Genomic DNA, 20,779 nt, shown 5'->3' with positions numbered 1-20,779 from the left:
ATATGTTTGCTAAATGGGCTTTGAATATATGAGATCTCATTTAAAAATAAAATAGTCACATAAATAAATATGTATCATTTGAAAGGGAATTTCTAAATTTCAGAAGTATTAGTATAGACTTATATTTCCATAAATCAGCCTATGGACAGAGGTTAGGGATAGCAGTGAGAGCTAATGATCTTTCTGGTAAATAAAAAATAAGATAGCAGCAACCATTTAAAAAATACATTTCAGCAACAGATGGTGGGACCAGAAAAGTATGCAAACCATAAATTTGCACTCTAATTTTATAAAACTCCCCTCCTCCACCTCTTCCACCTCCTTTTTTGTCCTCCTCCTTCTCTTTGTTCTAGTTTTAATAGACTGTAAGGAACCAAAATAGAGCTGATAAAATTAACTCTACAACCAATCTATTCTGCAGTGTATTGCCAGATCAAGCTTGGCATTCTGTGGAGAAATGGGCAGTGAAGGAAAGTCAAGCAGAAAGCACTTAATCAATGTGCCTACGGTTGACATTATTACCCAGGACAAACTTTTTAAAATGACCTCTTTTCTGCCTCTACTCTTGCCCTGGATTTTGCCAAGTTGACCCCTAACATTTGTAAATCAAAGTACTTTAATTGTTTTTTTGTTTCTAATGTCAACATTATAGGTATATCTAAACTTATTACACAGTCTCCATAGTCACCAGTGCGTTTGCTGAATAGTGACTCTTTACTGTCAGGTGAAAACAAAACTAAATGGTTAGATGAAATATTCAGATGTTTCCAATTTCTGCTCAACTATGCAGCTAAGTGAATGCGGTTGCCTATACTTTGCATGCATTTCTGTATAACCTGTGTTGTGTTAGGGGATATATTTTCTTAGTATGAAAATAAGGGATACTTTGGAGTAAGAAAGTATCTGGAGAAACTAAATAGGATCTTTAATGGTTTCCAGAATTTAAGCTGACTTTGAATTGCAGCATTTAGAATTTTTATCAAGGTTTTTGTTGGCTTTTTTTTTTAAAGTTGTGTTTTTCATTTGTTTGTAAGCTAATTATTTGAATATTTGGTAGCTACCATATTTAAGTGTGAGTAATCACTGTTCCTACTTTATTTTTATTATGGTCTCTTTGTGGAAGTAATGGTAGATATCTTTTAAGAATTTCCTAGTGACGAGTTTTAGTGTGATATATTTTTCTCTTTCTCACAGTGAGCTTAGTCAAGGATGTGATTAGTTTTGTTGACAATGTGAATATGTGAGATACACTGGTTATTAGTATCAGTCACTGTAAATTGACCAAGGAAGTTTACCCATGTGGTTCTTTGCCTTTTTTCATCTCGTCTTATTGAAGTCAAATTTTACTGAATATGATTTATTTCTTAGCCATTTTTGATAGTGTGTGTGAAGTGGGTGCCTAGTTTCTTAGTTGTTTACAGTTACTTGGAAACCTTACCTTCCCAGAAACTGGTCAAGAAGCTTGCTATTAATGAATTTTGGAAAGTCAATATTTTTTTACTTAAACAAACAAACCAGAGTTCTGGTCCCAGACGAGGTGGAGTTTAGCATACTCTTCCACTGAATACAGCTATAAAACCTCTCCGAATGCATGGAGCAGCTATTTCAGGACTCTGAAAAGTGAAGACAGTTGGTCCTTGTTGCATGGTTTCGATGTGCATGAATTTCATTACCCCTATTTGGTCAAATAACAGCAGTCCCCAAACGACACAATTCACATTTCAGCTAACACAACAGTATACGAACGATGAGTAACTGCAAAAAGGACAAACTTTGCTGCTGGCTCTTCAGTCCACACATTATTGTATAAATAACAAATTGCTGCTTTTGAAGTCTGTTGCTGATGGGTCGCAGACAGTGAAAATTGCAGTTGTGATACCTCCTTGCCTCCCAATGATAAACCTGGATGCTATTTTACAAGAATAAATAATAATAATAATAAAGGAATTGGTCAAAAAGGTGAAAGTGTGGCAAAGAAATGAAAAGTGATAATGCTGGAATGAAATTTGAATTATATTATGGAGGAGTTAGATGTGGGGTTAAAAAGAAATAGCTGATAGTGAGAATATTGATATTTTTGCTGTATAAGAGTCTGTAGATATACAACTAGAAGAATTCAGTGAAGTCATTTTTAGGGAATGACATTCTTCTAAAGAGCTTCTCCAGATTAAAACATCCCATTTCTTCATTTACTTTTGCTCTTATATTCATTGTCTGTAGTCATCACAGTAAAAACTACCATTTACTCAACAAACTAATCTTCCTTAGGCATTGCTCTAATTATTTTACATACATTATCTTATTTCATCCTCAAAATAACATATTAGGGTGTGAGAAATGTCAACAGGAACAGAAACAAAAGGAGTAGAACTGAAGAAAGTACTGCTAGGCTTTCCTCTGGTCCTTGTGAATCATGATTTTTTTTTTTTTTTTTTTTTGCAATATGCGGGCCTCTCACTGTTGTGGCCTCTCCCGTTGTGGAGCACAGGCTCTGGGCACGCAGGCTCAGCGGCCATGGCTCACGGGCCCAGCCGCTCTGTGGCATGTGGGATCTTCCCGGACAGGGGCACGAACCCGTGTCCCCTGCATTGGCAGGCGGACTCTCAACCACTGCGCCACCAGGGAAGGCCCAATCATGATGTTTTTAATGATCATACTTCTTATATGGAGTACCCATTGCTGCCTGGATGATCTCTTTTCATAGATTTGGTGTGCAGTATAGTCCGTTTTTCTGAGTTGTATGTATTTTTCGATTCTCTAAGCTTGACTTATATTTTGTCTCAAATCAGACTTTCAAGTAGAGATGTCACAGGGCTTTCAGAGATCTCTATGAGGATTTTAAAATTTGCTATGTTAATGTTAATCTAAAAGCTTATACGGTTTAAAATTTTTTAAATTTATTTACTAGTTTCCAAAATAATGAGTTATTTCCCTAGCATTCTCTGCTGGTGACCAGTGACTATTTTTTTTCTCCTTGAGTATCATTAACTCACAGATTTATTCATATTTGAACTGCTTTATTCCATTGTAGTTAATATTTTTATCAGTGCCCCAATTATTTCATCTTTGGCTATAGAGAGATTTCCCACTTGACTTCTATGTTTAAAAGCATGTCTTAACAATTTGGATAAACTACCTTGCAAACAAGTATTGCCATTCAATTTCAGTGCCCAAGTTTAATTTTATTCTTACTGGTATATTATAGTAATGCTTCATTTGTTTTAGTCTAATGTCAAATGAACAGAGATAAAAGAATAGACCTAATATGTAAATGGTACATTTATATCAAGTTGAGGTGAAAATATGTCATAACATGTTCCATGATGCTGGTTTTGTGGTAGTTTATATAGGGGAAAGTAGGGGAAACGGAATCAACACTTGGTATGTGGTGAGGTATTCATGATAAACTTAGAGACTGCACCATTGCAGTCAGTACCACAGTCTGTGTGGAACACTGATTTAGTTTCAGCAAAATAGCATTATCCATCATAGTATTATAAATTAATATTAAATTGAATTTTATTAGTGTTGTTTTGTTTTTATGTAATTTCGAGTTTGGTTTGCTTTTGCACCTAATTAGAAGTTATAATCCTAAAGAGTTTAAAACAAATTTTATATCTTTTTATCTTTTGGTTTTTGTATTTTAGGAGTTATCAAATTGGTTTTGTACATCATGACTAGATTTTGTGCCATGTCTGTTGTATTATTGCTACTTTAAGTGTAGGTTCTAATTTTATTACATGTTTAGTTTTGTATCTTAGGTGGAGGATCTGTTTTTGCCATGATGTTTGTAGGAGTGATTAAAATAAATCTTTATCTCACTCATTTACCTTTTACAATTCATTTTTTTGGTCTTTATGTATTAGCCTGTTCATCTGTTCAATGGCTTATGATATATCTTTTGAGAGTTTTAAAATGAGGTTGCCAAATAGTTTGTCTAACTTTTTATCTTATTTCTGAAATGATCGATTTTCCAACATCTGTTATTCCTCCTAGATTTTTGGGGGTAATGTATCATTTCTCTTGTTCTGCAGTATTTTCCCATATGTTCTATGGTGAGTTTTTTGTTGTTGTTAGCAGTGATATTGTGTGTGTGCATGTGTGTGTGAAAATTCATCTTCTTAATCAGCTTTTAGTTACAGCTCAGGATTTGTTAGCAAATAAGCCCACTAAAAAAGGATGCTGGCAAGTTCTGCTTCTGGCATTGGTAGATAAGATTATTTTGGATCAACTCTCCCACTCAGATCAACTGGAAAGGTAAAAAAAATGTAAAAAACAATATTATGAAACCATCAGAGAACTACCAAGCCAGTGAGGAATTTTATAGTCAAAATCTGGCAAAACTAGAAGTCCAGAAGGAAGAGTCCTACATTTGGGACTCTTTTTCTGTCAAGGCAGTAGCTGATTTCAAAAGAGGTGGCTTAGAAGCAGATAAGATTAGAGCTATCTGTAGACTCAAAGAGGCTAGGGAGACCAAAATTGGAGTTCAGGAACCCTCCAGCCTTTGATTGAGACCCCAAAGGGTGATAGCCTAGGAAAAATGGTGAATTGAAAATAAGAGCAGTGATAAATTGAAAATTGACCAGTGCTGATGGGGACAGAAGCCCAGCTTTGAATCATCTCAGTTCTAATGAATTAAGGTACATTGGGTTTCCTAGTGACCCTAGCCTGACTTCCTCATAGAAGCAAACCCAAATCCCTTCTGAAGGAAGATGTCATCATCCAGAGCTTTAAATAACTCTACAGTTTTCATATACAATGTCTATCACATGATAAAAAAATACTCAGGCATAAGAAAATACAAGAGTTGACTGAAAACCAGGGGAAAAAACAGACAACAGAAACAAGTAGGAGATTATAAAATAACTATGATTAACCTGTTCAAGAAATTAAAAGATTGAGAATTTTGACAAAGAATTGAAAACTCTAAAAAAACCAAACAAAGAAAAAACAAAAATTACAGAAACTGAAAAATATAACTAAGATAAACAAACAAATAAATTAGAAAAAACCATCAGCAGATGGATTAAGTAACAGCTTGTATACAGTTGAAGAGAGAATTAATAAATTGAGAGATAGATCAGCATAATATATCCAAAAAGAAGAACGGAGGAACAAAAGGATGAACAATACAGAAAAGAGCGTAAATGACCCATGGGATTTGGTAAAAAAGATAAAACTTAAATCCAACTGGATTTCCAGGAGAGGAAACAAAGAATGAAGCAGAAAGAATGAAGAGATGTGGCTGAAAATTTACAACACATGAAAGAGATTAAGCTACAGATTCCATGATCTCTACGGGTCAGAAATGGGATAACTACAAGTAAAGCTGTACATAGTCATATCATTGTAAAACCATTGACACTCAAAGTCAAAGAGAAAATCTTAAACAGAGCCAGAGCTGTAAGGGGCAAATTACCTTCAAAAAGAAGCAATAATTAGAAATGTGAGCTGACTTTACTTCCAAAAGGATAATCAACTTTACTTCAATTAAAAAAAAAAAAACTATGAAAAAAAGGGATGCTGACATCAGGCTTAACTTGAAAGATGCAAATAATAAACACAGGAAAAGTTAGTAGAGCTGGTTCTGTCACTAATTTGTGTGATCTAAAGTCATTTTACCTTTCTAGTCCTTTTTTTCATGTTACAGTTTGGATTTGAGCTTTTTAATTTTAACATTGTACAATTTTATTCTGACTCTTTGTCATAGATTACTGATATGCTATTTTGTGTTCACTGTGTAAGACCTCTTGACTACTTACATGTTAAACATAGTGTTTTATTTTACTTGTGTATAAATTACTCTCCAGGTAGACCTTAGTTCTCCCAGGCCTCACTGTATGTTTCCTGGATTGATAGTCTAGGTTCTACAGCTGGTGAACACTCAAGGCAGGATGGTATTGTACATATGCCAGTTTAGAGAAGCAGAAAACAGAGGGTATGGAAATATTAGCTTTTTCTTTCTTTCTTTCTTTCTTTTTTCAGAAATGAGAGTGGTAATAGAGATAAATTGTTGAAATTCTAACTCTACTTCTTTTAATCCAGACTATTTTAACCTTGGTTCTCCAGAACAGCTAAGTCCAAACAACCAAAGTGAAAAAGGATTTGCTCATTTGTGACTCATATTCTGTTTCAGCTGTGCTCTTCCTTCAGTTGAAGCTACTCTCTTTCTGCACAGTTCCCCAAGGAAACCAACTTATTCCCTCCATAAGTGGTGTTCTACCTTTTAATTCTGGCTGAATTTAGGAAGCCTTCTCTTTTCAATCAATTGTTTTGTTTTGACATTCTCTTTAAAGAGTTATAGATGACTTGTTTTCTGGATCCATACATTATTTTTATTAATATTATTTTTTATTCATCCATGGGTAAAATGTCTAGACCAGAAGTTTCTCAGCAACTCAGGGTATGTGGATTTTCCTAAGTTTTACTCTTTGTTCCTTTGGGTTTTAGTTGAATCCTCTTTTCAGGTCGATAGTTCTGTACAGCTCTGGATGATATTCTCAGTATTAAGCGTGATTTTATTTATTGTAGCTCTTTAGGTCTTAAAAGATGTTGTCTTATATTCCCTGGTGGCTAACTCCCTAATAACCTGAAGAGAGCATTTGGACAGCTGTGATCCCAGTTTGTACTAACAGTTCAACATCTGACCACATGGTTTTCCAGAATTTGAAATCTTTGAATGAATGAAAGATACTCTGATACAGAATTGGGCGGTGCACTTTTTTTTCAAAGCATAAGTCACTGTGACAGCTGTTCATTTTCCTGTTTATTATAGATCTGAGGTTTCTGAAGGAATGTTTAGAAGGGAGGAAGGCTTTCTCTTTTTCAGATGTGTTGGCCTTGTTATGTTTCTAAGCATGGGTGGCACATCAATCTGATGCTAATAGAAAGATGGAATAGGTAGTGACAGATGCTATTTAAAACCAGATGTTAGAATTGGGTCTTAAAATATTTATGTTTACTATTTTTATATTTCTATTAACATAACTTAGTTCACAATTTTCTCTGATATAAATTCTCTTTGGGAACCCAGATAGTTCATAAATAGCTTTAAAATCTCTAGGCTATTTGTATCTGGAAGTTTTTTAAAGAGAATAAATCTCCCTTCATTGTATCCTTTAATTTAGTTAAAAGAAAGCTTGGAGCAATCAGTAGGCCAACTGAGGAGTCAACGGTTACTGAGAAACTCAGGAGGGAGAAGTATTTCTGTTACAAGTCTGAGTACAAGTGACCTCGATGGTGGCACTGTGACAGGTAAACTCTTCAGATGTTCTGAAAACCTTTTCTTTGTCTTAAAAATATTCCTGAAGTACATATTGAATACATGTAGTATTTAGACAAATATAACCCATACATAAAATCATACAAATAAGGTGTTAGAAGATGCAGTCAGGGTTTTAGAGTATTTTGAAGTATGTTCAATGGGACTTTGATATGCTGAGTCTGTTACTTTTTTCTTCTCAGGCTCTGTGAACCATGTAGAGCTTCACCTGACAGAACCTTATTTAATTGTCTGCCTCCAGTCGAAACACACACACAAATAGGATTTACTGTGTGGTGTACTTTCTGGATTAGAAGTCTTGTCCTAGGTTCATAGTTTTTCAAAAGTCTCATTATGAAATATCCTGTGACACTTGTTAATAACAGGGGAATTTTATCCTTGGTGTGCAGCTCGATTTCAATGGCTACATAAAAGGTGATAACACTTAGTTTGCATATAATTATACTTTCCTGCAGCACTGAGGTTCATGTTTGAATAGAAGAGACTTAGAAAAGTCTGCAGTGAAGAGAGGCGATTTAGACAGAGTGAACATTAGTAGCTTGTTTTGTTAATATCATTATTGGTCATGATAATAATGATTAAAAATCACAATCAGCTATTTTTCTTTATGTAGTTTAATTTATACTGATTTTTAAACACCATTCAGATTTTAGATAATTTGTTATTTGAAAAATTCTGTTTTATTAGTATTATTTTAGGGAGTCATGAAAGTTATTTTTTTTTAGCAACTTACTATTTTTATGTAAGAGAAAATACTATATTGCTTCTTTGAAAAGTACAGCCAATTAGAATTTTTGATGTGTTTTAGTTCCAGGTTACTTCAGTTGTTCATTTTACCTGCTTTAAGAGCAAGATAAGTGCCAGTTTTGTGGAATTTTATGGCCACAGCAAGATATTTGTTTGTGATTGTCTGTGGGAAATAATCCAGGCTGAGGGCACATGTATATATCCATGTTTTCTGTGTATTTCCTGAGTAAAATTTTAGATCGTTTCTTCTCATGTGGTGTTTTTAATCCTTTCCCTTTTCTTTCTTCTGTAAAGAGAGCCACCGTTTTCCACCTACCTCACCTCTGAAGGACTATGGGGATCAACAGGGTATTAAACGAAATAGGTCCAGAACTGGTGTCCGATTTGTTCGGGAGACTGATGACATGGGCCAGGTATTTTGTACCCATTCTGTAGTCTGGTTCCTTGCATTTCTATTTAAATCACTAACACTTGAATTTTATGGCTGTATTTTAACTGAGAGTTTGATCATCACTAACTTTGTAATGATTTTTTTTAAACCAAGTAAAGTATTTTATTTTCAATGTATTGATCATCATACATTTATTTTGAATTTTGTTATGGAGGATTATTATATTTTGTAGAACATTTAAGAGTGAGTTTAGCTGGACATGTTTTGTTTCCTTGCTCAGATGGCTCGCTCTTTTCCAAGCTCTGCTAAGTCAGCTAGTTTCTATTTTGCTAAGTTTAGTTTAGTATGAACAAGTTAGTCTTTGTGTGGTTAACCTATTGATTTTTCCATTAGTGTTTTTCTGATTGTTGAATCATTGATGGAGCCACTTTGTATTAAGCAGGAATTCTAGGCTTTTCCTATGTATTCACTAAAGCTTTTGAAGGTATTAGTTCTATAGCTATATTTCTTTTCATGCTTCTTTAAACTTCTATGCAAGAGCTGAAAAAAATTTTTTTTGTTATTGCTTTGGGTAGCTAAATTAATTAGATAAGGACTAGGAGATGTTGCAAACTTTGACATCTTTGTTTTGGTAGTTTTAAGATTGAGGACTCAGAGTTTGTTAGGATACTCATCTGTACCTTTCCCTTATTATAACATAAGATAAAGAGATAACAGAACCAAGTGCATTAGAAGACGCCTTGTAGAAACTTTTCCTTGACAGTGTTATTTTTTGGTAGGTGCAACTTGCTAGTGTGGATTATGTGATAAAACCTAGAGCAGAGAACAATATCCTAATATTACTTACTCTTTCATTTTATTTATTTAGTGCCTTTGTCCTGGGACAGTGCTTGTGCTTGGAAACAGTGATGAGCAAAAACCTTGCCTTTTCACGGAGCTTACAATTTAGAGGGGGAGCTAGATACTAATCAAAAAGTATGTAAATACACCCATAATTATGAGCCGAGATGCATGCTCTAACGGAAGGAAGCATAGGGCTATAGGAGTGTTTATAGAGGGACCTGCCGCAGTTAGGGAAGGCTTCCCAAAGAAAGGCTGATTGAGCTGAGATCCGAAAGTTGAGTAAGAGTCATTTGAGGTAGAACAAATACCTTGGCAGGAAGGAAGATAGCACCTATGAGTAATTTAAAGAAGGCCATGTGGCTAAAGAAGTGTGAAACCCTGAGACCATGCACAGCCATGTAAGAAGGTGACAATTACTTTGAAAAGATCACTCTGGCTCTAGTGTAGAAAATGGAGTCAGTGTGGGTAAACCAATTAGAGGGATATTGCTGTGTTCTGGGTGTGAGCTGATGGCCATTTGGATTAGGATAAATGGAGTTGTAGAGAAAGTGGTAGATTTAAAAACTATTTGTTGGATAAAATGAAAGGTCTTGAAGATCAGATGACCATTTGGGGAGGGTGGGAATGAAGTGAAAAGGTGGTGTCAAAGATGAGACCTAGGATTCTGTTTTGCAAAACTGGAAAATCATCATGGTAAAACCTAAGTGAATGGTCTGTTGTTCATCTGCTGTATTACCTCCGCTCCTTTCTTTTTAATTGTTCTTCCTTGTTTTAGTCCATTTCTTATGACGACCTTTAGCTCCATATGACTGTGTACTTTCTTAATGCCCCAGTGCAGCATTTGTGGTTCTGTTTACATATCTGTCTCCCATGACACTTGTTTCCCAGCACAGTTGCTGGCACTGGTTAGTTGCACAATGTGAATTTGTTGAAATGAATCAATTTGTTATTTCTGCAAGTCTGTATAACTTAGTTTTTTATTATAAATTATAGCCTACACATACATGTATAGCATACACATTTACATATTTACCATTAAAAGTACAACAATATGAAAAATCCATGTAACTAAAACCCAGACCAAGAAATAGAGGTTTATAATACACCCCAAACCTCTTTTACACTCCTCCTTTCCCCAAGGGCTATCAACCATTTTGACTTCTATGTTAATCATTCTCTTGATTTTTAAAAATATTTTTACTGCTTATATCTTGCTTAGTATTGCCTGCGTTAAACTTTATATAGATGGAATAATGCAGTGTGTATTTTGTAACTTTCCTTTTCCATTTAATGTTTTGTTTTTGGAGTGTAGGTAGGTTTGATCATTTCATTTTCACTACTGTGTGATACTCTGCTGGAGGAATATATTGCCATTTATCTCCATTTCATTCTTAATGGACTTTGGTTTGTTTTTAGTGTTCTCATCATGAACAGTGCTGCTCCATACATTCTTGTTCATGGTTCCTCATGCATGTGGGCAAGGGTTTCTTGGCAGCATGGGTTGGCATGCTGAGGCATGTGGTCTAGTTGAATAAAGTTCTGTAACACAGCCATGCTCATTTGATTATGGCTACTTTTGTGCTATAATGGCAGAGTTGAGTAATTATGACACAGGCCATAGAACTTGAAAGCCTGAAATATATGCTGTTGTACTGTTTACAGAAAAGTTTCCAGACCTCTTTTCGAGAGTATCTATAAAGAGTGAAATACTGCACTATAGCGGATGTAATGGTTAATGTTACATATAGTTTTAAAAACTTTTCTTCGAGAGAAAAAATTTTATTAGGTCTTGATAACATTATAAAATATGGGTATTATTGCAAAGAGCAAGTTCTTATTCTTACCCTCAGTGAATCTTCATGGAAGAATTCAACAGAATCCTAAATGGATAACTTTGTTTTGCTTTTATTAGTTTCATGCTTTTCATCAGTCCCTCCGAGACCTCAGCAGTGAACAAGTTCGCCTTGGAGATGATTTCAACCGGGAACTTACCAGAAGAAGCCGGTAAAAGCTGAATATGATTTTTGTTGAGGGATGAATTATTAGAAGAATAAAATAGGTTCTGTAATTGACATGTTTACATGAATTTCCAAAAAAAAATGCTATGTTTTTATACTAGTATTTTAAAGTATATTCATAGAACAGTTCAAAACGCTTTGAATTTACAATGTATCATGACTCAGTGTTAGACAAATTAATTTCATATTTTTAAGAACATTTTATTTCATGCTGACATTATGGAAAGATATGTTTCAAGACCTTAGTAAAGAGGTAGGTTTGCAAATACATTGGAGAGAGAGACCCATTGATCGACATTGGAGCAAATAAAAGCATAATGTGGAATTCATCAGCGGACATGAGCCATTGTAGAATCTGACATTTTATCTTTCAGTTGAAATCTTCAAAAGCTAGTTGTTTGTGTCTGCCAAGTTTTTGCAATTTTGTTAATTCTGCTTAGTCCCTAAGAGGTATCACTTTATTTAAGATTTCTTCACTGTCTTCATTTTCATCATCAGTGGTGACAGGTGACTTTCATTTAGAGACCATATTTTTCAAGGAACAAACATTTATACCATCTCAAAAGTCATAATCTATATATAGCAATGATTAGAGAACGAAAAAGGTGAATTGAAATTCGTTTACTAGGTTCACTTGCTAACTCGTACTCGAGCTAATGAAATCATTCCACATGATAGTTTTGTGTTGCTATAGCAAAAAGAGTCAAAGCTGTAAATGTTAAATCTGAATGTCAACTATAGTCTGCATAACTTATCTGCTTCTGTATGAGGAAGGCAGGAAATTTAGTAATAAGAATAAAAGACCTTACTGTTACCATTATTACTACTACCACCAATAAATATTATTGAACACTTATTTCATGTCAGGTAGAATTAGGTTTAATTCTTACAACAGTTCTAATGAAGTGGTAATTATTATTTTCCCCATTTTTTTGTTGTTGTGGAAACAGGGGCAGAGAGAGATGAAGTAACTGAGCTTGTTAGAGATCAAAGGAGGGATGTGCTGGAGTCAGAATTCAAATCTAGGCAGTAAGGCCCCAGAGTGTCTGCTCTTTACCACTTATAGTACACTGTGGTTCAAGATCATTTTGACATATAGCTGATATGAATAAGGCATTTAAATTCCTGAATTTTAAACTATATTATTGAGCTGTGTTATTAATCTTTTAAATGGCAAGTCAGTTAATTTAATACTTAGGTATTTATTTCTGACAAGTTGATAAACTCAACAGAATGGCATTAATATTCTAATACAGTATGTTCTTGGAATGGCTTTATTACATAGCTTTTCCACATTTGAAGGAAGGGTATAAATTAAGCATTAGGAACATGAGTTTCAGGAAGTAGTTGTCCTGTAGGAAGATACAGGGGAAGTTGCAGGGATGGTTTAGTTGACTAGTTTAAATGGTCATTTGGACATGCAGTGGTGGACTGGGTCTTCTGATCCATGGGCTGGTACCATCTGCTAATAGTTTGTGTGACCTAGGGGCATGTGTAAGGCAGAGAAATTTTATTAAAGCCAAAATAAGAGTCAGTTTTCTTCTGAATCTTGGTGGCTTAACCTTGTGGATGAAGAAGATTTAGGATCCAGTTCTGCTTTACTTAGAACACAATTCTTAATTCATGTTTATAAAAATTCTGGGTAGGAAGTTGTTAGGTTTAACTTTCGACATGATTCAGAAAGGTTGATATTCTCATTTACTTACTAATTTTTAATTTTTTCATGACATTTATTGCAAAAGGTACAATAAATAATGAGTACACTTATTATTTATAATAAGTGTACACTTATTATTTATAAAAATAAGTGTACTTATTATAAGTAAACTTTTAGAAAGCAAACTTTTAGAAAGGATTATATAAAGTTAACTGAGAACTTACCTATTTTGGATGCCATATGGAAAATTGATTAGAGGAGGGCGAACTAGAAGACTGTTGCATTAGCATGAGAGATGATGGCTTGACCAGGATTATGGCAAGGGAGAGATGAACAGGGATGTTTCAAGTTTATTTTGAGATCAGAGAGCTAGGATTTGGCAATGGATTGGATATGAGGGGTAAGAGAGAATAAACCAAGGATGACTCTCAGATTTCTGACTTGAGTAACTGAATAGATGGTAAATCCACTTCCTGAAATATGGAGGACTGGTGGGGGTAGGTGAGGCATAGAAATTAAGAGTTTGGCCTTGGATATGTTAGGCAGTGAGACATCCAAGTGGGAATGTAAAATACGCAGCCAGATATTTACTCTGGAACTCAAAGGAGAAGTCTCCATTAGAGAGAGAAATTTAAGTGTGGTAAGCGTATAGCAGTGGTATTTGGAACTATGGAAATGGATGATATCTAGAGAGAAACTGTAGGGAGAACATCAAGGACAGGGCTGAGTGCCCAGGAGTTCCAATATTTAGAAGTCATATAAAAAGAGGAGCTGGCTTGAGAAGAAAGAGCTAGTGAGGTATGGGAAATCCAGCAGCACATGGAACCACAAAAGCCAAGAAAGAAGTACAAGTAAAGACTTTCTCAGAGATCTAAAGACTTAGAAAGTCTACCATTTAAGATAACTTCTTTCTGAGGAAATTACTAAGGGCATATGAGTAAAATAAAATGGCAACCAAGAAAAAGGAAGATATAGGTTATAAGAAATAGTAAAACTAACCCGAGACTTCAGTGAAAGTAATTTCCAGCATAATAGCCATATAGCAGGCCCAGAAATTAATCACTGAATTCGAGCAGGAAGTAAGTATCCCTTGAGAAGAATGTAGTCAAGAAGAATGGAGTAGATTCTTAGTAGATGATTCAGTAATAAGTGGGAGAAAAATATCAACGATGTGATAATAAGGCCCGTGTAAGGCCAAAAGGTAACGGAAAACTCTAGAAAAAAAAAAAGCACAGGAAAGTTAGTGATCCAACTAGGAAGCTGACTAAAATGTGAGCATGATAGAATGTAAGCAAAAAGCATTATTTCTCTATGATGGAGTAATTCATAATGGGTATAAATGTATTAAGTTACACAGGTAACCAATAGAAGAACTGAAAATAGTAATAAATTTATCTGAAATTGAAGAGGAGTGTGAGTTAAATATTTCAAAACAGAGTTGAAAATATCTAGAGTTGAAAATGATGGAGGTAGCCAGCAAAAGAATTGAGAATGTATTAGTTGAGCATGGTTGCCAGCGGGGGTTGGAACCAGATAAGTGTGAGAGAGAAAGGGCTTTGCTTTTCTTTATACGTTTTCCTGTATGATTTGATTATTTATCATGTGTGTTATTAATTTGATGGGGAAAAGGTAATGGGAGATAAATGAGTGAGGACAGAGTTTGTACAGCACACTCAGATATAATTTGATTACGAATTGCTGGAGAGGATGTGAGATCATTGTCCTCCTTACTTCTTTCATTCTTCTTAATTTAAAATGGGAGATATTGCAGTGTGTTTGTTTATTGAAGGTGATCTAGTATAGCATTGTTTCTCAAAGTGTAGTCCCCAGATTGTCAGTATCAGCATCACCTAGGAATTTGTAGGGATGTACATTCTTGGGCTCCATTGCATATCTAACGATAGATACTGTGTTTGCAACAAGTCCTCCAGGTGTTTCATAGGTTTGCTAACGTCTAAGAACCACTGCAGCAGAGTATTATGTAATAACATATTATGATGTTGTAAATTTCACGAATTATGTATATTTTCTCAAATAGCCAACTTAAAAATACTCTTTTTTTGTTATGTGCCTAGGTCCGATGCTGAAACAAAAAGGGCTTTGGAAGGACTGACTGAAAAACTTAATGAAACCCCAAAACAAGAAGTGGTGAGAACTCTTTATATATAGAAAGTTTTATTTCATACACAGGTGGTAGAGTGATTGAGCTGGTTGTAATCATAGTGAAGTTTACTAGCTTTTAACTTTTTGGGTAGTATATGCCATTTTGTCTAAAAATATGTTCTTGCACCTCTTATAAAATATTCATGAATTTTAGGTATTTAAGTTTGAAATATTTATAGTGGTAGTATATTAGAGATAGAATTAATTTTTAGAGTTATGAATATTTGAAAGAGATTTTAAATTTTATTGACTCAGTGATATTGTGGTTTTTATTAAATGATATTTGAGAAATACAGAATTTTTTGGTAGTGACTCTGTAGCACTCCCCATTAAGTATTTTCAGGTCATCTCACAGAAGCGTGTAATCAGCGTTGCTGTAAAGAGCTCCTTGCTCTCTGTTTTCTGTTTGACGTGGTGTTGATTGAAAAAAACCCCTCATTCTCGAGTTTTATTATCTCAAACTCAGATTGTTGACACTCATTGTTAAGTGATTTCTTTTTATCAAATCACTATTGTTGATGGAATTAAAATAAAAAATGAAGTACATACATTGTCCATTTCTTTGCATCATCAGGTTGTTCTTTTTCTTTTTTTAGGAGAAAAATATCATTAGAAATTGTCACTAAACTGTTGCAAACTTATCCACTTCAGGAGCAATGTGTATTCATTCATTTACCACAAAAACGTTGATTTTGTAAGACAAGGGATAGTAGCAGAATTTTCTTAACTTGTTTTATTAAAATTGAGAGTTTCCTAATAAAAGCAAATAATTTTTCTCCAGTTGTAATTTTTCTACAGATGTTACTGTGTTTACAGTTTCTTACATAGATGTGCTGAATTTATTTTGGAGTTTGAATTTATTGGCCACATATGCTAAGAGATGGATATGCTCTATTTTCAAAGAGATCAACTTATTTTCTCTTATTTTTAATTTAAAAAGTTTGGAGGTACAATGTACTTATAGAAAAGTACATGTATTATTATATATAGCTTGATGAATTATTACAAGGTGAGCACACCCATGAAACCACCACCCAGATCTAGAAATAGAACATTGCCAGTTCACAAGAAGCCTCCTATTCCCCCTCCCAATCACTAATTTCTCCTTTTCTGACCACTATTTTGACTTTTAAACCTATAGATTAATTTTGCCTGTTTTGAACTTTTTATATAAATGGAACCATGTAGGGCATTTTTTTTGTGTCTGACTTCTTTTGCTGATCATGATTGTGATATTTCTGGGTGATGTGTCATGTACTTGCAGTTTGTTCATTTTTTATTGCTCCTTAGTATTGCATCGTATGGATATACTGCAATATATTTTAACATTTTATGATAGGTATTTGAATTATTTCAAATTGTGGGCTATTACGCATAATCTACTGCTACCAATCTTATTGTTTTAGTGCACATGTTTGCATTTCTGTTGGTATGTAACATGGAGTGCAATTGTTAGGTGCCTTCCAATTTAGTAGATGCTGATAAACAGGTGTCCAAAGTGGCTTCACTAATTTACACTCTTACTAGCAGCATATGAGAAATTGTGTTGCTTTTCAAAGACTTGGTATTATTAGTCTTTCATTAGTAGCCATTATGTTAGGTGCTTACAGTATCTCAGCATGGTTTTATTGGCATTTTCATGAATACTAATGATGATGAGCATCTTTTCATATGTTTGTCAGCTATTGGCTATTTTCTTTTTTGAAATGCCAGTTTGCTTCTTTTGCCCACTTTTTTTTACTGGCTTGATTGTCTTTTTGTTATTGATTTGTGGGAGGTTTTTATATATTCTGTATACAAGCACTTTGTCAGTTATCCGTATTGCAAATATTGTCTCCTATTCTACAGCTACTGCTTCTTATTTTTAAAACTCTCTTAATGGAACCTTTTGTTAAAATTTAATTTAGTTCATTTTCCATCTTTTCTTTTGTGGTTAGTGCTTTTTTGACCTATTTGAGAAATTGTTCCCCATCTTAAGATCATCAAAATATTCCCTTATATAATCTTCTAGAAGGATAGTGTATTACCTTTCACATTAAGATCTAGTATGTACTTGGAATTGATATTTGTTTCTGGTGTGAAGTAGAGGTCATACATTTTATATGGATATCCAATTGATTCAGTTTCATTTACCACCCTTTCTCCACTACTTTACAGTCCTGTCTTGGTCATAAATCAGATGTTCATATGTGCGGGCATGTGTTACTGGACTCTTCGTTCAGTCATCTAGTTAATACATCTATCCCAGTGCTCATATCACACTGTCTTGATTACTGTTGCTTTCTGATAAGTTGTAATATGGTAGAGTAAGTCCTTTTACTTTGTTTTTCAAGCTTGTCTTATTTGTTTTTTACTCTTTGCATTTCTGTTTACATTTTAGAATCAATATGAAATTGTTTAAAAGCCTGCTGGGATCTTGACTGGATTACATTGTTTCTGTAGGTCAACTTGGAGAGAATACAACTATTTACATATTGAGTTTTCCAATTATGAACATAGCAAATCCCTCCAATAATTTTTTATAGTTTTTTATCCAGAGGTCTTCTATTTAATACATTGTTTATAAGATTTATGCCTTGGAGTTGATATTTTTATGCTATTTTATAGAGTATCATTTAACATTTAAAAAATATAATTATCCTTGTTTTTCATTTGGAAGATCTACCCTATTACATTTAATGTAAATATTGATTTAGTTTGTATAAATCTACCATCTTAACTATTTGCTTTCTACTGGTTCCACCTCTGTTGTTTTTTAAATTTTTTCTTCCGTCCTTTGGATTTATTAGTTTTCATTTTTCCATTTTTCATATTTATTATCTTGCTAATTGTACCTTATTTTTTTATTCTTTTTATGGCTAATGTAAGGATTAGAATATGCATCCTTGATTTATTAAATCTAGTATAAATTAGCACTTTAAGCTCTTCCTAGCAAGTGCAGGGATCTAAGAAACTCTAACTCCATTAACCTCATTCTCCACTTTTCTTTTACTATCATGTATTTTTTTTTTTTTTTTTTTTGTGGTACGTGGGCCTCTCACTATTGTGGCCTCTCCCGTTGCGGAGCACAGGCTCCGGACGCACAGGCTCAGCGGCCATGGCTCACGGGCCTAGCTGGTCCACGGCACGTGGGATCTTCCCGGGCCGGGGCACGAACCCATGTCCCCTGCATCGGCAGGCGGACTCTCAACCACTGCGCCACCAGGGAAGCCCCTCTATCATGTATTTTAATTCTATGTTTAATCGAGCCACACAAGACATCACTATTATTATTTTATACAGTAATTGTTCATTTAGATTTACCCTTATATTTATTCTTCTTTGTTTTGCATTTCTTTGTATGTTCTTTATTCCTTTCTACATCTCTGAGATTCCATGTATGCCTTAGGAACATACTGTAAAATTTCCTTTAGAGTGAATCTGCATATACCTGATAGACTTCCATTTAGAATTTTATTTAGAGTGGGTCTTTTGGTGACAGATCCTTTCTATGTTCATTTTTATAATTTTTTTTTTTTTTTTTGCGGTACGCGGGCCTCTCACTGTTGTGGCCTCTCCCGTTGTGGAGCACAGGCTCCGGACGCACAGGCTCAGCGGCCATGGCTCAAGGGCCCAGCCGCTCCGCGGCATGTGGGATCTTCCCAGACTGGGGCACGAACCCGTGTCCCCTGCATCGGCAGGCGGACTCTCAACCACTGTGCCACCAGGGAAGCCCCATTTTTATAATTTTTAAAATTTGTTTCTCCATTCTTCATTTGGAATGTTTTCTTCTGACCTTTCATTTAGTTCCTTTCTTCAGCTGAATCAAATCTATTAAAACCACCCACTGATTTTTATTTTCAGTTATTACATATTTCGTTTCTAGAATTTTTATTTCTTTTCTTTTTACTTTGTAGTTCTAATCCTCAAACTGTGTATCTGTGTCTCATAACTCTATCATCTAGATCTTCTATAGGTCTGTTTCTATTATGTCTTATTTTCCTGGGATTTTGATCACATTGTTTTTGCCTTCTGTTTACTTTTGATTGTCTAGTTATTTTTGATGACAGAAACTATTTCATTCTCTTCAAAGTAAACTTGCATAGATAATTTGATAATTATTATGTATGAAAGGACATGTTTCCTTTTGGTTACAGATTAGATTAGGGGCCATAGCACTCATGAATTACCTTATCATTTATTGCTGAGATATTTCAGTGTTAAACTTTAGTGCCAGGTTTCAACTATTTCTGATTCATCCTTCCTGCTAGTGTATAGTCCTTCAAGATTCCATTCCACAGTCTGGGATGTGGGGATGGAGAAGTTTAACCAGGGACCCCCTTCCTGAGAAGGGCTCTCAGCTTGTTTTTCCTCTTTAACCCTATGCATCTGTTGAAAAACTATTCAGCTTCTCAGTGTCTCTGCTGCCTTTTCTGAAATAGGCTGATATTTGAGAGAGAAATGATAGACTGACCTCTTTGGGTTTCTTTATTCTCTTGCATCTTGGTCTCATATGTCTTTATCTCTTTAGCTTTCCAATGCCTTAAAACAGATATTTAAAGTATTATTTCTTGCTATTTAAGTTATTTTCAGTGGAAGGATTGGTCTGAATTATCTAGTCTGTCATTTTTAGAAGTGAAACTCCCTGAATCTTTTTATATCTATCAGATTCCATTACTATGTTTGTGATTCTTAATGCACTTGTATGAAGCTTCTATTACTTGCTACATAGGTATACAACTCGTGAGCATGCTTGTATCGAGGGCTTTGATCCAAACTCAGATGTCTTCAATGTTCTGCTGAGATCCTTATAGATCTGACTAAGCCGTGGACATATCCAGTGGTCATGCTGGTTTTTGACATTGTTAGATAGGTGGGATAGTTTGAGTTTGGGGAGTTTGAAATGCTAATTTGCATAATGCACATTACATTTTTTAAGTTTCACCTTTTGCCACTTTTACAAGAGAACCTGAGCTACTTCATTTATATTTCTTTCATATAGCAAGTAAAATTAGTAAGTACTATCTATATAGTCTAGAGTGTTAATGTGGGTCTAAAATATAATTACTGAGTTCAATCTTAGCAGCTGAATTCAAAGAAAGCCTGAGTTCTCTCATCATTACTGTGCATCAGGAATTATCCCACATCAGATAAAAGCTATGATTGCACAGCTATTCCATAGATGTCACACCTCACTAGTGCTCAGCTCTTTGGTGTAATTGGTTTGTACAACTTACTTGTTTACTCAACTGTCCAGTGGGCCCAGCTCATCAGGGCACATCTTTTTATGTTGTCAAAACCTGGAAAATCATACACACCTAACTGTGCACTTGGTTGAATTGTTCATCTGCTAGTTCCTCGCATCAAGTTGTGATGTTACACCTTGTTTTGTGCTTTCTGTAATTTGCTTTCAAAGTAGGGTTGTCTCATAACTGTACAGAGAGCATGTCAAACTTCACATGGGTGTATGTAGTTCTGATTAAGAAACAATTGCCTAATGCAAAACTTAAAAATAATATTGTGGAATTTTAGAAGGTCTTCTGAAGGCCACATGATGTTTACTTTCAATCTGTGCAAGGCTTAATATAGATTTTGTGACTCACTTATTCCAACTGAAGTCAACATTTACATTTTGTAACTGTTTGACATATTGTGTTGTATTTGTGAATTCATGATAGCATGTTGTCAGGGAAGATGCA

The 20,779-nt window shown here is 34.6% G+C and overlaps 1 protein-coding gene across 3 annotated transcripts in view; it reads left to right on the top strand.

The window, feature by feature from the left end:
- CEP128 (centrosomal protein 128) overlaps positions 1-20,779 on the top strand; it is a 442,632-nt gene that overhangs the window by 34,692 nt on the left and 387,161 nt on the right. For all 3 annotated transcript variants that reach the window (XM_082619712.1, XM_082619711.1, XM_082619713.1), the window contains 4 exons: positions 7,128-7,254; positions 8,324-8,442; positions 11,176-11,267; positions 15,014-15,086. In XM_082619712.1, coding sequence (XP_082475838.1) covers positions 7,128-7,254; positions 8,324-8,442; positions 11,176-11,267; positions 15,014-15,086 — 411 coding nt within the window. The remainder of the gene's footprint in view (positions 1-7,127; positions 7,255-8,323; positions 8,443-11,175; positions 11,268-15,013; positions 15,087-20,779) is intronic.

The sequence above is a fragment of the Mesoplodon mirus genome, assembly GCF_964341445.2.
Source record: "Mesoplodon mirus genome assembly, chromosome: 4".
Classification (NCBI taxonomy): domain Eukaryota; kingdom Metazoa; phylum Chordata; class Mammalia; order Artiodactyla; family Ziphiidae; genus Mesoplodon; species Mesoplodon mirus.
The sequence above is the reverse complement of the archived record's forward strand: the minus strand, read 5'-3'. Positions and strand labels throughout refer to the sequence as shown.